Source organism: Molossus molossus, unplaced genomic scaffold (assembly GCF_014108415.1).
Source record: "Molossus molossus isolate mMolMol1 unplaced genomic scaffold, mMolMol1.p scaffold_m16_p_3, whole genome shotgun sequence".
Classification (NCBI taxonomy): domain Eukaryota; kingdom Metazoa; phylum Chordata; class Mammalia; order Chiroptera; family Molossidae; genus Molossus; species Molossus molossus.
This window is the reverse complement of record NW_023425366.1, coordinates 128,481,285-128,499,415: the sequence shown is the minus strand read 5'-3', so window position 1 is coordinate 128,499,415 and position 18,131 is coordinate 128,481,285. Positions and strand designations below refer to the sequence as shown.

At 44.5% G+C, this 18,131-nt stretch overlaps 1 protein-coding gene and 1 non-coding gene across 5 annotated transcripts in view; one reads left to right on the top strand and one right to left on the bottom strand.

Moving 5' to 3' along the window:
- COG7 (component of oligomeric golgi complex 7) overlaps nucleotides 1-14,836 on the bottom strand; it is a 61,106-nt gene extending 46,270 nt beyond the window's left edge. For 3 of the 4 annotated variants that reach the window (XM_036279522.1, XM_036279523.1, XM_036279525.1), the window contains exons 1-6: nucleotides 14,631-14,836; nucleotides 11,024-11,172; nucleotides 10,606-10,722; nucleotides 8,534-8,702; nucleotides 3,356-3,438; nucleotides 2,491-2,613 (exon numbers count right to left, since the gene is read on the bottom strand). In XM_036279522.1, the coding sequence (XP_036135415.1) occupies nucleotides 2,491-2,613; nucleotides 3,356-3,438; nucleotides 8,534-8,702; nucleotides 10,606-10,722; nucleotides 11,024-11,172; nucleotides 14,631-14,799 (810 nt within the window). In that variant the 5' untranslated portion in view covers nucleotides 14,800-14,836. Of the gene's footprint in view, nucleotides 1-2,490; nucleotides 2,614-3,355; nucleotides 3,439-8,533; nucleotides 8,703-10,605; nucleotides 10,723-11,023; nucleotides 11,173-12,204; nucleotides 12,318-14,630 lie in introns of those variants that run through there. The other variant, XM_036279524.1, reaches the window with a different exon arrangement.
- Nucleotides 4,425-4,543, top strand: LOC118643036. The gene has a single exon (XR_004961924.1). It is a non-coding gene; the product is annotated as a small nucleolar RNA SNORA76 (small nucleolar RNA).
- Nucleotides 14,837-18,131: the final 3,295 nt, after the last annotated feature.

Genomic DNA, 18,131 nt, shown 5'->3' with positions numbered 1-18,131 from the left:
CAAAACTGGAAAGAGCTCAAGTGTCCATCAATAAAAGAATGAATAAACAAACTGTGGTGTCTTCATGCCATGTAATAACACTCAACAATAAAAAGGAACAAACTACTAATACACACGACAACATGAACAATTCTCAGAAACCACACAGAATGAAAGAAGCCTTACCAAAAGATACATACATACTATAAAGTTCCATTCGTATCAAATTCTAAGGCAGGCTAAATTAATTTGTGGTAGAAATAAATCAGAACAGCAGTTGCCTTCAGGGATGTTAGTGCAAAGACTGACTAGGAAGGACCATGAAGGAACTTTCTAGGTAATGGTATTGTTCTGTATCCTTTTTTTTTTTTTTTATTTGCTTCTTTATTGGTCTTAGGGAGAGAGCGATAGAAACATTGATGAGAGAGAACATTGACTGGCCGCTTCCTGCATGCCCCCCACTGGGGATCGCGCCCACAACCAGGGCAAGTGCCCTGACTAGGAATCGAACTGACGACCTCTGTAGTGTTATGTATCTTAAAAGGGGATAAGGTTGCACAAAAGCTACATTTGTCAAAACTAAACAAATGGTATATTTAAGATCATTGCATTTCCCAATTTTATTAAAAACCATAAACAAATACTAAACTCTAATTAAAAAGATGTATGTTCTAAAGTGAATGTCTGTAACTTACTTTGAAATAAAACTTAAAAACTAAGATGAGCCCTGAACAGTGTTAGAGTGTCAGTGGTTAGAGTGTCGGCCCACGCACTGAAGGGTCGCGGGCTCAGTTCTGGTCAAGGGCACGTACGTACCTAGGTTGCAGGTTCCATCCCCAGCCCCATCTCTCTCTCACATCAATGTTTCTCTCTACCCCCCAACCCTTCCACTCTCTACAAAAGCAATGGAAAAAATATCCTCGGGTGAGAATTAACAAAAAATAAATAAGACTAAATAAAATAAAAATAAGAGGGGTCAATGACCGGACAGGCACAAGGACAGATGACTAGATCTGTGATAAAGCTAATACAGCAAGATGTTCACTGTGGGACCTAGGAGGTGGGTACATGGGTGTTCACTGTACAATTTTTTCAAGTTTTTATATGTTGGAAAATTTTCATATTAGGGGAAACAGCTGAAGGAGACACATTTACCATGGCACCTTTGGTTTCTTTCACAATAGACTGAGCTTTGGGAGATGACAGCTACATTCCATGCTTACTTACATCCTGAAAAGAAAATGGGTCACAGGCCCAAAGTATGAACTAGCATAAACACATGCCTTACAAAACTGGGGATGAGGCCTGAACAGAAGTCTGGGGAGTCTAAACCCTTTCTCATAGACGGTGAAGAGCATTTGTACACTTGAACATGGACTGTTTCCGTCCTCGTGATACCAGAAGAGGAGGCAAGAACATGTAAATGAGCAAGGATGGACAGGGCCAGTGCAAACGAAGGCTTACACAAACACTGACACTTCGGCAGGATGCCATTTCCCGGTTTTCTTTTTTTTTAGTCTGGATTGGTCTGATTAAAGGAGAAAGATGAAAAGATGGAGAAGAGTGATTTAACCATCTTGCATGGTTCATTCCAGCAAATGACTGACAAGCATTTGAAGAGTAATTCACAACTAAGTTTGAAAAAATATATAAGTCACACCATAAAGAGACCCAGTTAGTCATCACTCAAAAGTCAGGTAGCCTCTTCCCTTCTAAAGGAGGACCTAGTGCACCTCCTGGCATCAAGACAAGGGGACAATAGCCTGGCTGGGTAGCTTGGCTGGTTAGAGCGTCGTCCCAATGCACCAAGGTTGCAGGCTTGAACCCCGGTCAGGGTTCACACAAGAATCAACCAATGAATGCATACATAAGTGGAACAACAAATCAATGTTTCTCTCTCTCTCTTCCCCCTCCTCTCTCTAAAATTAATAAATAAAATTCAATCAATCAATAAATAAAAAGACAAGTAATTCACACTCTTTACAGCTGAAAAATGCATAGAAATTTTGAAAGAGTAGTGATGAAAAGATTCTACTTCAAATAAAGTTCCTCAGTCTTACCTCTGACCCAAGTCAGAGGGTGCCTTTAAAACCCCATTCTTCTACCAACTCTCAAGGTACTGTGAGAACAAGAGAAACTAACTTTATACCAGGAAAATTTTATCCAAAGTTAAGATAAAAATTATCTTGTTCACTCAAATGGCACCTAAGAGCCTCCTGCTTTCAGATCAGAAGATAGTGGCCTTCAGGAATTCCACAGCTCCCTTGCTGAGCAACAAGCAACACTGTCACATTAGATTCTACTTAAGATAGAGATAAGAATGGCGATAAGAGTTTTAACTGAGATCTAAAAACTTTATTGCCTTGGGTTTGGAAGCTGATCTTTTAACCCCTTCCATTAAGGCAGCAAGCAGGGACATTATTCACTCTGCAGTTGAGAGACAACTCCCAGAGTAGTCACCTGTTTCCTGTCACCAAGCCTTTGTTCTTCCCAGAACAAGTGAACTGTTACCTGTGTAGCCCACTGGATTTGCGTGTGCCAAGCTCCAAGTAAGGCGTCGTAGAGTCCAGTGAGCTGCCGGTCCAGGGGGAGGTCGCTCTGGCACAGCTCCTGCCAAACTGCTACAAGCTGCGCCTGTACAAGCAGACAAAGGGGCCACACTGGGTACAACACATGCTGCCCGCTAAAACCACCCTGCCCTCCTGCCATGGCAAGCAACGTACTGCAGCCCATTATCCTGAGCCACCATGTACCCACTGAGGGTCATGCACTCCAAAAAAGGCAAAAAAAAAAACCCACTTACAGTAACCTGCTCTAATCATCAATCAAAACTGAATCTGTTGCCCTCTAAGTGATCCTTTCTCCTTTTATCTCGCTCCAAAAGCAGGCCGACGTCCTTCCACTCAGTAGGCCTCCACTCCACCCTTTTGAAGAGGCCTCAGAAGGGAGTGTGAATGTGTGTTTTAGCTTCAAGTCCTAACACTACTGCTTACATGACACATGAGCATCGGGCTCGAAAGAAATTAGGTTAGCCCAGGACGCTGTCAAGTTTTGTAGGATCCTAACTTCAACAACCCTAGGAAACAAAATTCTCTTTGCTTGCTGAGGGTATAATAAAGCTTAAGACATGAACTTCCCTTAGAGGACAAAAATGGAAAACTGAAAACAAATTTTCATTCTATAAATGAAATCCGGCTGTAAATAAATACAAGAGAGACCAATTCATTTCCCAACTGGCAATTAAATAAATCCCCAGGCTGGACCGAGAGCACCCCCTGCTGGCTAATGGGAAGAAAAAGGTAAGAGGGCGGAGGCAATTTTTACCTGTGGGTATTAATCTAGGATTCCACAAGCATAGCCACGCACAGCTTCTCACCTTGTGACACTTGTAGTAGTATGCGAGAAGTTGGGGCATCCGGTCTATTTCAGTAAACACCTTCACAAACATTTTGGATTGTTCTAGAGGAGAACAACATAAAACACGTACATGCTGTTACCAAGTTTTCTGCAGCAACCAGAGAAAAGAACTTACTGAATTCGATTTGGATGGACAATGAGCTAGCATTCAGAAGTTCCTACCTAGACAATGATGTAACTCATGCGTGGAAATCATAAATATGAAAAATAAGTTAAGGGTAAAGTAGGTCTCAATTGGACACTGCTTGTTTAGAATAACGTATCAATAAGCATCATTAGAACAGCTAAGATTATACACCAGCTAGGTAATCGTTACATGGGACTAGAAAAGGGTTCAAGTCAGGGCGGGGGGCGGGGGGGGGGGGGCAAGAGTGAGGCGTATGCTGTAAAACTGAAGGAAACTGCTGCTCAGAGTTGTACAAGGGGAGGATGAGGGCCTCCAACAATTTTGTGCTTTACGCAACTCGCCTGACTCTGAGATAGAATCATAAAGTGTCGGCCTCAGAAAGGTTCTAAAACAACCATTAACCAACCCCATTCTACAGAGAAAACTGTAGCCCAAAGAGCCACTAGCAAGTCAACTTCTGAACCACCTGAGCTGCCACCACTCACCTGTCTCTGAGCTACATGGCTCAATGTCATAGTTAAACGAACTAAAAACACTGACACAGGCAGCCTCAGGGCCCTTCCCAATCAGCCGACCTACAGAGTTATCCCTGCTACTCCCTATCACTTCTTCCCCTTCACAGAACTAATCACAATCCACAGTATTCTGTTAAATTATTTGTGTAATAGCTTATGGTCTTTCATGGAAAGGGTACCCCCAAAAAATGTACATAGGGTATCTGTAGATTTTGAAAATGAAATGTATGTTAATAAACACTGGCTTTATAATTATTCAAAGTTGCATATTTCTTGGGACCCCCTATATAAGCTCCACAAGGGCTATTACCTCTCCTGTCTTGTTTCACTGTTTCTAGGAATTATCACAGCATCTGATAGGCACTCAAAAAAAATGCCATAAACTTGATTCCTCTTGAGCCCTGTGCATGGCACCACCCAGGGTCAGGCAGCACCAAAACACGCGCTTGCGCATAACTGGGGTCAACTGCTCCCGCCCAGGCCCTCTTAACTGCAAGTGACAGGGCAGCACTGTGCTGCCGGGGTGGGCTTACCACACAGTTAAGCTAAGGCTGAAATGCCCCAAGGAGAAGTTGGGAATCCTACAGGCTCTGCGACCTAGTGCCCTGCACATTTCCTGTGCCTGCCCTGTAAATCCCAGCGCCCCTCTTCCCTTGATCACCAGTGAGACATGCAGATCGTTAACCACTGTGTAGATGGCGGTAGAGAGGGAGAGAGAAACGGCAGTGGCATACAGGCTTCTGTCTTGAGGTGCAGGAACTTAACTCATCTGGCTAAGGTGTATATGCAACCTTTTTACAAAAACCATCATTCAGGGCCAAGTGTTTATTTGCATACATGCCAAGTGTAGGGTAAACCCTTGGGGCAAATGAATGTGTTCCAGTTAGCCTAGAGCTTACAACAGAGTAGTTGTGAAGGTTAAACTTTATGCATCACTGGGCACAACATTGGCACCTAAATAATAGTACAATCACTATTGGTAATCCAGATTCTAGGTGACGAACACTCTCACCTGGGCTTAGATTCAATGTGCACCACTTCTGAGTACAGGGAAGCACAAGTGCAGTGCAAAGTGTTTTGGCAACTGGAGGGGCCCCAAGGAACAGGACCACTAGGCAAGAGTTCAGGACTGGATGGAGGATAATAGCACCTAGCTCATGTCAGGTGTGGTGAGTGACTGCCTGGGATCCTTAAGAATGCTGGTCTTGCACTGGCTGGTTTGGCTCAGCGGTTAGAGCGTTGGCCCGTGGACCAGAGAGACCCAGGTTTGGTTCCGCTAAGGGCACATACCTTGGTTGCAGTTTGTTCCCCAGCCCCTGTTGGAGTCATGTGGGTGGCAACCAGTCGATGTGTCTCTCTCACATCGATGTTTTCTCTCTCCCTCCCGTTCTGTCTGAAGATAAATGCAAAAATGTCCTCGGGTGAGGATTAAAAAAAAAAAAGAATGCTGGTCCTGTGATCACCCAGGAAATGAAAACTGCTACTGGCAGCTGAGGATCCAGATGCCCTGTACCCACTGTTTATACTGTCCCTGTCCCCGACCCTGGTCAGGGTCATGCAGGAGGCAGCCAGTTGATATGTCTCTCTCCCATCAATGTTTCCGTCTCTCTCTCTCCTGCCCACTCTGTCTGAAGATAAATGGAAAAATATCCTCAGGTGAGGATTAAAAAAATAATAATGATAAAATTAAAATTGTAAAAAAATAAGTCCAGCCAGTGTGGCTCAGTGGTCGAGTATCAATCCATGCTCCAAGAGGTCTCCAATTCTATTCCCAGTCAGGGCACGTGCCCAGGTTGGGGCCAAATCCCCAGTGGGGGGCAGGCAGGAAGCAGTCAATCAATGTTCTCACTCATCGATGTTTCTCTCTCTCCCTCTCACTTCCTCCCTCTCTCTAAAATCAATAAAGGAAAAAAAAATGTAAAAAAAGGCACTCAAATACTTCAGGATAAACATGAAGCTGAATATAAAAGAAATTAAAAGATAAAGGAACTAATTATAAAGTTATGATAATATAAATACTATTTAATTCAATTTAAAATAACGGTGCCCAGCCCTGGCCGGTTTGGCTCAGCGGTTAGAGCGTTGGCCTGCGGTCTGGAGAGACCCGGGTTCGGTTCCCGCTAAGGGCACGTACTTCGGTTGCAGTTTGTCCCCGGCCCTGGTCGGTCATGTGGGTGGCAGCCACTCGATGTGTCCCTTTCACGTCGATGTTTCTCTCTCTCTCTCTCTCTCCCTCCCACTCTATCTGTACAAAAATTGCAAAAATGTCCTCGGGTGAGGATAAAAAAAAAAGAATGCTATTAATACGATTTGCCACATTAGTAGGTCAGAGAAAATAAACATAATACATTCAATCTTGATAGATGCTGAAAAGGCATTAATAAAATTTGACAATAATTTTTTTTTAATTAGCTAATTGGTGTGGCTTCCCCACCAGGGCATGGAGGCCAGGCCTTCACAGGCCCTGACTACCAGGAGGACTGGAGTGCAAAGCAAACATCTTCAGAGGAAGAACAGTGTTGCAGTTTGGCACAAAGAGGTTAGTAAGCTGCTCTCAACCACACTAAAAACTCAACTAGCCAGAGGACATTCTCAAGGGTTCTATAGGGGAACGGGGGTGACTGTATGTCCCAAATGGCCCAGAACAGTCTGGTTTACATCTGTTGTCTCAGTTTCATTATTAAAGCATTCCCTTTTCCTCTCAAAAGTGTCCTAGTTTTTTTTTTTTTATATCCTCACCCGAGGACATTTTTTTCCATTTTTTGTTCAGATAGAGTGGGAGGGAGAGAGGGAGAGAGGGAGAGAGGGAGAGAGGGAGGGGGGGGAGGGGAGAGAGAGAGAGAGAGAGAGAGAGAGAGAGAGAGAGAGAGAGAGAGGGAGAAACATAGATGCGAAAGGGACACATTGAATGGCTGCCACCCGCACGACCAACCAGGGCCGGGGACAAACTGCAACCGAGATACATGCCCTTAGCGGGAACCAAACCTGGGTCTCGCTGGACTGCAGGCCGATGCTCTAACCGCTGAGCCAAACTGGCCAGGGCTGTCCTAGTTTAATAATAAGTTATATATGGTCAAACTCAGTATAATGAAGTTTGATAATGTTTGTGTGTATAAGAGGTTATATATACACAAGTCTGCATATTCCTATAACCATTTAGCTATAAATTTCCAAAAAATAATGAATGAGTCCTGGCCAGTCTTGCTTAGTGGTTAGAGCGTCAACCCTTGGACCAAAGTATCTTGGGTTCAATTCCCGGTTAAGGGCACGAACCTGGGTTGCAGGTTTGATCCCCAGCCCTGATTGGTCGTGCGAGAGACAACCAATTGATGTGTCTCTCTCACATCAATGTTTCTTTCTCTCCCTCTCTCTCCCTCCTCCCCTCCCTTCCACTCTATGTAAAAATCAATGGAGCCCTGGTCAGTTTGGCTCAGCGATTGAGCATCGGCCTGCGGACCAGAGAGTCCCAGGTTCGGTTCCCACTAGGGGCACGCACGTATCACCAAAAAAAAAAAAAAAAATCAATGGAAAAATATCCTTAGGTGAGGATTAACAACAACAAATAATTAATGAGCCTGGTCTCAGCACATGCAACCATCCTAAAACAAATTTAAGACATCATACAGAACTCTTACGATAGAGTCTTCTCATGACTTAATTTCATCATCAGAAATGTACCATCATATAAAGAAAATTGGTACTACTTCTCAGGAGCCAAGGGAGGAAAGCATTTCAGAAAGGAGGGAGCAAAAAACATTAACCATTGTTGACAATGAGAAACAGCGAAGTATAAATAGATGAGGCCTCCAAGTTTGCTGATGACAACTATTGGAGATCTTCAGTGAAACGAGTTCAGAAGAGCATTAAACCCACAGCAGAAGGGCTTGAGAATCAAGGAAGCAAGAGCAGTGGATACAGATTATGTTCTGTCCAATACAAACAGCTGTGAAGGTAAGAAAACAGCTTTACTGCTGCTTCCTCCTGGTTAACCAATCATTTTGTGGATGAAAGGGAAAGGGAGAGTTCAACATATGTGTTGAAATAACACTGGGAAATAACATACTAATATAATGTTCTTGATGATAAGGGTTACAACTCATCAAGTGGTACACTTAAGATTTGTTCATTTCTCTACATGCAAATTTTACCTCAAAAAAAAGAAAAAAAATCACAAACCAATACTGAACTCAACTTACTTTGAAATGCATCAAAAAATAAGATGATGAGTAGAGAGGTGGCCAGCTGGGTAGACAAGTGACAAAGCAAATGTGGCAGAATGCTATCTAGATGGTGTGTTTACTATAAATTTATTTCAACTTTTCTGTATTTTGAAATTTTTCATATAAAATGTTGAAAAAAAGGCAACCATCAATTACACCTTACTTCCAATCTACATAATGTAATCAACATTGAGATACTATGAAGATTGAATACTCAGAAAGCCTTATCTTTGCAAAGAGGGGTACACACAGGTTAAGAAATGGCCAGCACTCACCTACAGACTGCGAAGTGAACGCTGCCACGATCTGGGGGCTGGCCAAGGCCTCCAGCCTGTTCTTCAAGGCCTCCAAGTGCACACATTTTTCTGAGTAGTCTGGTGTGTCAACGAGCATCATCAAGCTATTCTGCATGCCTGTTAGCTTGGCAGAAATCACAGCTATGTCCTATAAAAAGACCGGCACAAAGGATACTTATTTTAAAACACCCCTGCTACTTCAGTTAATAACAGATAAAATGTATGAAAAAGCATAAAATAAGAAAATGGCTGTTGACTGGTTGCCTTCCATATGTGCCCCAACCGGGACCAAACCCAGAAACTAGGTACATACCCTGACCAGGAATCGAACCTGTAGCCTTTCTGGTGCATGGGACAACGCTCCAACCAACTGGCCAGGGATATATGCTTTTTTAAACTGTTTATTCCAAATTAATAGTCAGTAGTAAGTGTTTTGCTACGTAATTAATAGTTTTCAAAAACATTTTTTTGTTACAATATTCCACCTGCCATTATGAGTGACCCATAACGTACATTTTATTTATTATGGAAGATTTAGGTTGCTTCCAGGTTTTTGCTATTACAACATTAAAATCACACTAATTATAGCACATTAGTATCTTTGTGTCCTCTGATTATTTCCTTAGACAAATTTCTAGGAGAGGGAATACCAGGTCAAAGGATGTTAATTTTTTTTTTTTTTAATCCTCACCTGAGGATATTTTTCCATTGATTTTTAGACAGAGTGGAAGGGACGGAGGGTGAGAGAGAGAGAAACACTGATGTGAGAGAGACACTGATTGCCTCCCTCATGACCCCAACCAGGGCTGGGGATCAAGGCACATACCAACCAGGTATGTGCCTTTGGCTGGGAATCGAACCCATGACCCTTCAGTTTGAGGATCTGAGGGCCTACTAAGCCAAACCGACCAGGGCAGGATATAAATGTTTTTAAGATTCTTGATGCATGGTACTAAACTGCCTTCCAAAAAGACAATATGAATTTATGGTGCCAGACAGACTTCTTTTTTACACCCTCATCAATACTTATTATGATTTAAAAATTTTTTCCAGCTGGTTAGAAAAATGGCACTTTCTCATTTTAATTTGTATTTATTTGAGTGCTAATAATAGCAAATCTATGTTTATTGGTCATTTCTTTTTTTTAATATACTTTTTCTTCTATTAATTTGAGAGAGAGAGGAAAGGAGAGAGAAATAATGATGAGAGAGAACACTGATTGGCTGCCTCTTGCATGCCCCCACTGGGGATCTGGCCCACAACCTAGGCATGTTCCCTGACTGGGAATCAAACCAGCGATCTCTTGGTGCATGGGTTGGCGCTCAACCACTGAGCCACACTGGCCAGGCAAAAAAATTTTTTTTAAATAGCAAAAGGAGCCCAGTCGATGTGGCTCAGTGTTTGAGCATCAACCCATCGACCAAGAGGTCACCAGTTCAATTCCTGGTCAGGGCACGTGCCCAAGTTGTGGGTTCTATCCCCAGTAGGGGGTATGCGGGGGGGGCAGCCAATCAATGTGTCTCTCTCATCAATGTTTCTATCTCTCTCTCCCTCTCCCTTCCTCTCTAAAAAAAAACAAAATCAATAAAAACATATTTAAAAAAAAATAGCAAAAGGATAATTCATTTTGTTTTACAGTAAAAAAACAGTTTTTCATAAGACATCATCTCACTTCATCCTGGTAAGCAAGTTTCAGAGTATCACTACTTTCCACATTTGGCAGCCCAGGAGAAGCTAACTCAGCATGATCCTGTGGTATATAAGCCCTTCTGCCCATATTCCACACACTCATTTACTCTGCTTTTTTATTGGCACATCTACTGAATTCATCTCTGGGACTGAGAAGCTTCAGACAAGCAGAAGGTACAAAGTAAAAGGGGTGGAAATGCTCAGCGCACTCTCAGATTCTCCCTACCCCGTGTCTGAATGTTTCTGTCCGCAGCCATTTCCTACCCCTATGGTTGCGAGTGAATGGCCATCTCATTAGTTTCCACAAACCTCAAGTTCATGCCTAAACAGATTTCACAACATCCCCTAAACAAGAAACCTACTTGAGTCTTGAACGTCTCCTCAATGTCAGCACTCAAGGTGCTCCACTTGTCTGCTTCTTGAAGGGACTCAGCGGCAAGCTGCATCCTGGACTTCACCTGATCGATTTCTACCAACACCTAAAAGGGAAAGGGGTCAAAAACCAAGAAAGTGACTGTCCCATTTTCTCTACCTCCCATCAGTGACTTGAAACCTAAGTATTGTGGCATGCTCCCATCTATAGGGAACACCTGTGCCTGTAACACCAGTCACATGGCTAAAGGTCCAGTGGGTGCTGAACAGAGATGAGTAAGTTGAAAGAATCCAGCAAAAGAGTAGTCTGAGTGCCTGGTAGAATTCTGAGTTAAGGGAGGCAACTCACTCTGACAGCAAACATCTTCCAAATCCACGAGTCAACATTCAGGACAGGAGCCAAAATACCTGCATTGACTGAGATGTGTCCTGTTCAAATTTTTTAATATCCTCCTTGACAAGAATCATTTGCTCTTTCAGAAAAGATGCCTCCTGTTTAAGGGCTTCAACATCACGGAGCACTTTGGGCATGTTCTGAAGGGCCTGGTGACTCGTTTCTGTAGCAAGAACCCAAGAACAGAAATAGATATCAAAGGTGAAAATAGGACCAGTGAACAATATAAGTCAGACAGGAAGGAAGCTGTCTATCAACCATACCATTTCTCCAGCTTGTGGAAAATGGTGGGGGCACGCAGTGAAAGGGGAGCTGTCCTCTGGCAGGACCACATCCTCCCCAGACTGATGGGTGAGGGTCATGTGATTTAACACAACACTCACCATTGATCTAACCCACTATGAATTGTTTTGCACCAATGAGTTCAATGTTAACATCCCTTTGAAGGAAGGAGAACGGAGGACTCTGACCTTAGGTGAATGCCAGTTATGGAGCAGCTGCTTTATACACAGTATATCACTTACCAATCGTTAGCAGCCACGTGTTACGGATACAACTGATGCTCAGAGAGGCCAAGGTTTCACAGAACTGAAACCAAGCTTTACACACTCTTTGCAAAATATAGTCTGCAGACCATGAGAACTAGCTACAGTGAAGTTAAAATGCAGGTCACTAGGTCACCATCCAGAGATTCCTATTTAGTAGATCTGGTAGAAGACCAAGTGAGACCAAGGAATCTACATTTTTTTAAATGCCTCAAGTGCAAAATAAAGTTTAAACACCTCTGCAGCCCTGGCCGGTTTGGCTCAGCGGTTAGAGCGTCCGCCTGCGGTCCGGAGAGACCCGGGTTCGGTTCCCGCTAAGGGCACGTACCTTGGTTGCAGTTTGTCCCCGGCCCTGGTTGGTCGTGCGGGTGGCAGCCACTCGATGTGTCCCTTTCACATCGATGTTTCCCTCTCTCTCTCTTCCTCTCTCTCCCTCCTACTCTGTCTGTACAAAAAATGAAAAAATGTCCTCGGATGAGGATTAAAAAAATAAAAAAATAAAAAAATAAACACCTCTGCAGACTGGGATGTGTTATCTGGAAGGGGAGGGAGAGTTAACAGCATAGCTCTTTAACCCTTTAATGAGCAGTTCACTGGGAATCAACCAAAAAAGCCCAGGGTCTTCTGCTCCACCAATGTGCTGAATTGACCTTCATATCTTGAAGATGTACTTCAGGAACGTATCCATCCAGCTCTGCCTTGAAAAAATTCCCAGCACTGACCCCAGGTAAACAGTTCTAAGGCTAAGAAAACAAAGACAAATCACACAAAGATTTCTTCAACACACAGAGAATTCACTGACTTTTAAGTGCTGGTATGGCCCCAGCCTGGTTTCTAAATGCTAAGCCTCATAGTCACTCTTTAGACCTGGCTGGTTCCCCAGGCACCTTTTTTCCTCTCAGCCCCCCAAAATGTAGTCCACTCCTTACCCATTTTAAAACTATCACTTGCAGGAGTTGCCTCTGGGAGGGTAAGGGTCAGACCATACTGCAAATAGGTATGGGGGTACTTTTTTGTGTTGGTAATATCTTATGGCCTGGCTGGCATGGGTCAGATGTTGAGCATCGACCCATGAACCAAAAGGTTGTCAGTTTGATTCCCGGTCAGGGCACATGCCCAGGTTGTGGGCCCAATCCTCAGTAAGGGGTATGCAGGGGGCAGCCAATCAATGTTCTCTCTCATCCATGTTTCTAGCTCTCCCTCTCCCTTCTTCTCTCTAAAAGCAATAAAGAAAAAAAAATTTTTTTTCTTTTTTTTTAAATCTTATGGCCCTGGCTGGTTTTGCTCAGTGGTTAGAGCATCTAGAAAGGTCCGGGTTCGGTTCCCGCTAAGGGCACGTACCTCGGCTGCAGTTTGTCCCCGGCCCCAGTTGGGGGTCGTGTGGGTGGCAGCCAAGCTCACATCAATGTTTCTCTCTCTCCCTCTCTCCTTCCCTCCCACTCTATCTAAAAATCGATGGAAAAATATCCTCAGATGAGGATTAACAACAACAAAGAAAAAAACTGTGCCCAACATACTAATGACTCAAATATTTGCTATTATTAATAAACTCCCCCTCTTTGCCCTATGAAGTCTTCCTTGATGGGAGGTAACCACCCTCTTCCAGCTTTCCCAGTTCTGGGTTCAGGTCTCAGTAAAGTCACACCTCATTGTAATCAGACTTTTTACAAATCATCCCCACAAGGCAGGAAACTCCAGAAGGGGACATTTTTCATCCCCAGTGTCCATTTCTTAACACAAGCATAGTGGAAGCTTATTAATTAGTAAAAGATGCAAAGTACAATAAAACATCTAAAATGAGCCCAGCCGGCCCTGGCCAGCGGTTAGAGCGTTGGCCTGCAGTCCTGAGAGACCCGGGTTCGGTTCCCGCTAAGGGCACGTACCTCGGTTGCAGTTTGTCCCCGGCCCTGGTCGGTTGTGCAGGTGGCAGCCACTCGATGTGTCCCTTCACATTGATGTTTCTCTCTCTCTGTTCCTCTCTCTCCCTCCCACTCTACCTGAACAAAAAATGGAAAAATGTCCTCGGGTGAGGATTAAAAAAATAAAAAAATAAAATGAGCCCAGCCGGTGTGGCTCAGTGGTTGAGCATTAACCCCTGCACCAAGAGGTCACCAGTCCCAGTCAGGATACATGCCCAGGTTGTCCCAGTGTGGGGCATGCAGGAGGCGGCCAATGAATGTTGTCTCATCGATTTTTCTCTCTCTCCCTCTCCATTCCTCTCTCTCTAAAAAATCAATAAAGAAAAAAATTTTTTAAAAAAGCATCTGAAGTGAAATAAGCATCCCTTTTCCCTAACTTTTGTTAAAAGGTTAGTGGACCCTATGCTCCAGTGGGTAGCTGCTGACCCCGTCTTTCCCACAGAGCCTAGCAGGGAGACTGGCCTGCAGTAGTAATAAATAAACATACAGTGGATTAAAATCATGTCGAGGAGTTTGTCAAATGGCGGCTGGTGTTATTTTTAAAAACTAACTGCCCTTAACAGACAGTTGCAGTCTCTATTCCAGCCACCCAGCTTCCTCGCTGCACTGAATCTGCACAAACACGATGCTGCCCAGGTGTGTCTTTCCCACACACTTTTGACATGTAAGGATCAATTGACTATTACTTAATAGCCGGCGAGGTTCAGTGGTTCCGTGGATTGAGCCCTGTCTCACGCACCAGGAGGTCGCCTGTTCTATGCCGGGGTTGCAGGGGGGATCCCCAGTAGGGGGCGTGGGGGAAGCAGCGGGTTGATGTTCACTGATGTTTACTGATGTATCTCTCACGGAAGTTTCTCTCTCATTCACGTTTCTCTCTCTCTTTCTCGCTGTCAAAATCAATAAAACCATTTTTTAAAAGTTACTCTTTTAACTTATGTCTTAAAGGAAACTTGACAGCACCGCTCCAGGTGGAATGAGCAAGTGTTACGGACCCGCGGGGGCCAGGGAGAGCCGCCCCGCCCTCCCGCCGCCCCGCGCCCCCGCCCCGCCGCCCCGCGCGCCCCGCCCCCCCGCCGCCCCGCGCCCCCTCGCCCCGCCGCCCGGCGCGCCCCGACCCCCCGCCGCCCCGCGCCCCCTCGCCCCGCCGCCCCGCGCACCCTCCACGGCGTGGTTCACTTCCTGGATGAAGAGCTGCAGCTTCATGACCAGGGTGGCCGCGTGGCCGTCCGCCTTCCCCGCCGCCGCCTCCTTGGGGCCGGCCCTGAAGGCCGCGTTGATCCACTCCTTCACGTCGAAGTCCTCGGCCAGGAACCTGGAGAAGTCCATGGCCGCGCCGCCTGCGCCCCGCGCCGCCGCGTCAACTGTCGGCGCTCTACGGCCGGGGCGGGCCTCGCGCCCTGCTTCTCCGGAAGTAGGCGGCTGTTGCCATGGCGACCGCCGGCGCGCGGGGCATGCCGGGAGCTGGGCGGCGGGGACGCCGCTCGCGGTAGCCGAGCGTGGGTTGAGAGCTGACAGAGGTGCTGGGGCACCAATCCTCTTCGGCCGGGATGGAGAGCGGCGGCGGCGGGGCAGCCGGTTCGGTCCGGTAGCTCGCAAGTGGCACTGCGGGGACTTGAACTCAGGCAGCCTGCACTCCACGACACGTCCAGCGCACAGAGGGACAGACGCGGCCTGCCTCGCCCACCACGCTCCCCCGTCCAGTCGCTCTGGCCGCACTGCCCTGCGGTGTCCTGAGACACCGCGCCGGAACTCCCAGTCCCAAGGCGCGGCTTCGCCAGCAGGAAACCGACAATGGGGCGGAGGGCCCGGAGAATCCTGGTGTGCAGTTGTAAACAGTGTTGCCATGTATCCGTTCTCACCCCAGGCATACTCTGAGAGTGCATGTGGTCATTCTTGAAGAACTACGTCCACAAATTAGGAAAGCTGGTGCACTACCCTAGGAGCAAGCTGATCAAGTCCCATGTCGTGCGCAGAAGCCTTAGATGCCTCTACTACGCCCCTGAGTAATAAATATACAGGACATACAACCCAATGATTTTCAGTGAATTTAGAGAGTTGTGCGATCTCCACAAGAGCATTTCCATTGCCAAAATGTTCCTTGCTGCCCATTTGCACTTAATCTCTGCTCCCATCCCCAGCCCTAGGAAACCAATAATCTGCTGCCTCTGTACATTTACCTTTCTGGACATTTCAGATACACAGAATCATAGTCTTTTGCACTTGGCTTCTTTCACCGAGCATGTTTTTGTGGTCCATGTTATGCACCATGTATCAGCAAGTTGTTCCTTGATGTTGCTGAATAGTATTCCACTGTGTGGCTATGACATATTTTATCTATTCACCAGTTGATGAGCATTAAGGCTCCTATGAATGCTGCTGTAAACGTTCACCAGGTGTCGTTTTGTTTTGTTTTTTTGTTTTGTTTTGTTACAGATGTTTCTCCTTTTTTACCCCATTAACACTCTCCTCCCCATACCCCCCACCCTGTCCCCGGCTTTGTTGTCCGTGTCCATCAGTTACACTTACATGCATATAAGTTCTCTGGTTTATCCCTTCCCTCCTCCCACCACCCTCTCTTCTGAGAGTTGTCAGTCTGTACCCTCCTTCCACGTCTCTGGGTCTACCCTATTCCTCAGACTCCTATGTTCATTATATTCCACATATAAGTGAGATCATGTGGTATTTGTCTTTTTCTGCTTGGCTTGTTTCGCTTAGGATAATACTTTCCAGGTCCCTCCATGTCGTCTCAAAGGATAAGAGATCTTTCTTTTTACAGCTGCATAGTACTCCATTATGTATATGTACCACTGCTTTTTTATCCATTCGTCTACTGATGGACACTTGGGCTGTTTCCAGATCTTAGCTATTGTAAATGGTGCTGCTATGAACATGGGTGTACATATATTCTCTCTGACTGGTGTTTCAGGCTTCCTAGGGTATATTCCTAGAAGTGGGATCACTGGGTCAAATGGCATTTCAATTTTTAATTTTTTGAGGAAACACCATATTGTTTTCCATAGTGGCTGCACCAGTCTGCATTCCCACCAGCAGTGTACTAGAGTCCCCTTTTCTACACACCCTCACCAACATTTGTTGTTTGATGATTTGTTAATGGCGGCCATTCTGACAGGTGTGAGGTGATACCTCATTGTGGTTTTAATTTGCATCTCTCTGATGATTAGTGATGTTAAGCATTTCTTCATATCTTGGCCATCTGCATGTCCTGATTGGAGTGGTGTCTATTTAGCTCCTCTGCCCATTTTTTAATTGGGTTCTTTGTCTTCCTTTTGTTGAGTTGTATGAGTACTATATATTTTGGAAATTAACCCCTTATCTGATGTATCATTGGCAATTATGCTCTCCCATACAGTGGGTTGCCTTTCCATTTTGGTGGTTGTTTCTTTTGCTGTGCAGAAGCTTTTGAGTTTGAAGTAGTCCCACATGTTCATTTTTTCCTTTGTTTCTGTTGCCTTAGGTGATGTATCAGTGAAAATTCTGCTGCATATGATGTCCAAAATTTTGTTGCATACATTTTCTTCTAGGATTTTTATGGATTCACAAGTCACATTTAAGTCTTTTATCCATTTTGAGTTTATTTTTGTGTATGGTGTAAGTTGATGGTCTAGTTTAATTTTTTTGCATGTAGCTGTCCAATTTTCCCAACACCGTTTATTAAAGAGGTTGTCTTTACTCCACTGTATGCTCTTGCCTCCTTCATCAAATATTAATTGAGCATAATGTCTTGGGTCCATTTCTGGGTTCTCTGTTCTGTTCCACTGGTCTATATGCCTGTTCTTGTGCTAGTACCAGGCTGTTTTGATTACAGTAGCTTTGTAGCATAACCTGATATCTGGTATTGTGATCCTACCTACTTTGTCCTTCTTTTTCAAGATTGCTGTGGCTATTCAAGGTTTTTTTTGGTTCCATATGAACTTTTGAAATATTCTAGTTCTGTGAAATATGTCATTGGTATTTTGATGGGGATTGCATTGAATCTATAGATTGCTTTGAGTAATATGGACATTTTAATGATGTTAATTCTTCCAATCCATGAATAAGGTATGTGCTTACACTTTTTTTTATCTTCCTCTATTTCTTTTTTCAATGTCCTATAGTTTTCTGCAAATAGGTTCTTTACTTCCTTGGTTAAGTTTATTCCTAGGTATCTTAATATTTTTGCCGTGATGGTAAATAGGATTGTTTTTTCGGTTTCTCTTTCTGTGAGTTCTTCATTGGTGTATAAGAATGCCGTCGATTTCTTGACATAAATTTTATATCCTGCTACTTTGCCAAATTCATTTATTAAGTCTAATAGATTTTTGATGGACTCTTTAGGGTTTTCTATGTATAACAATATCATGTCATCTGCAAATAATGAGTTTCACTTCCTCCTTTCCAATTTGGATCCCTTTTATTTTTACTTCATGTCTGATTGCTATGGCTAAGACTTCCAGTACTATGTTAAATAAGAGTGGACAAAGTGGGCATCCCTGTCTTGTTCCTCTTCTTAAGGAAAATGCTTTTAGTTTCTGCCCATTGAGTATGATGTTGGCTGTAGGTCTTTCATATATGGCCTTTATTATGTCAAGATATGATCCCTCTATTCCCACATTGCTGAGCGTTTCTATCAGAAATGGATGCTGGATTTTGTCGAGAGC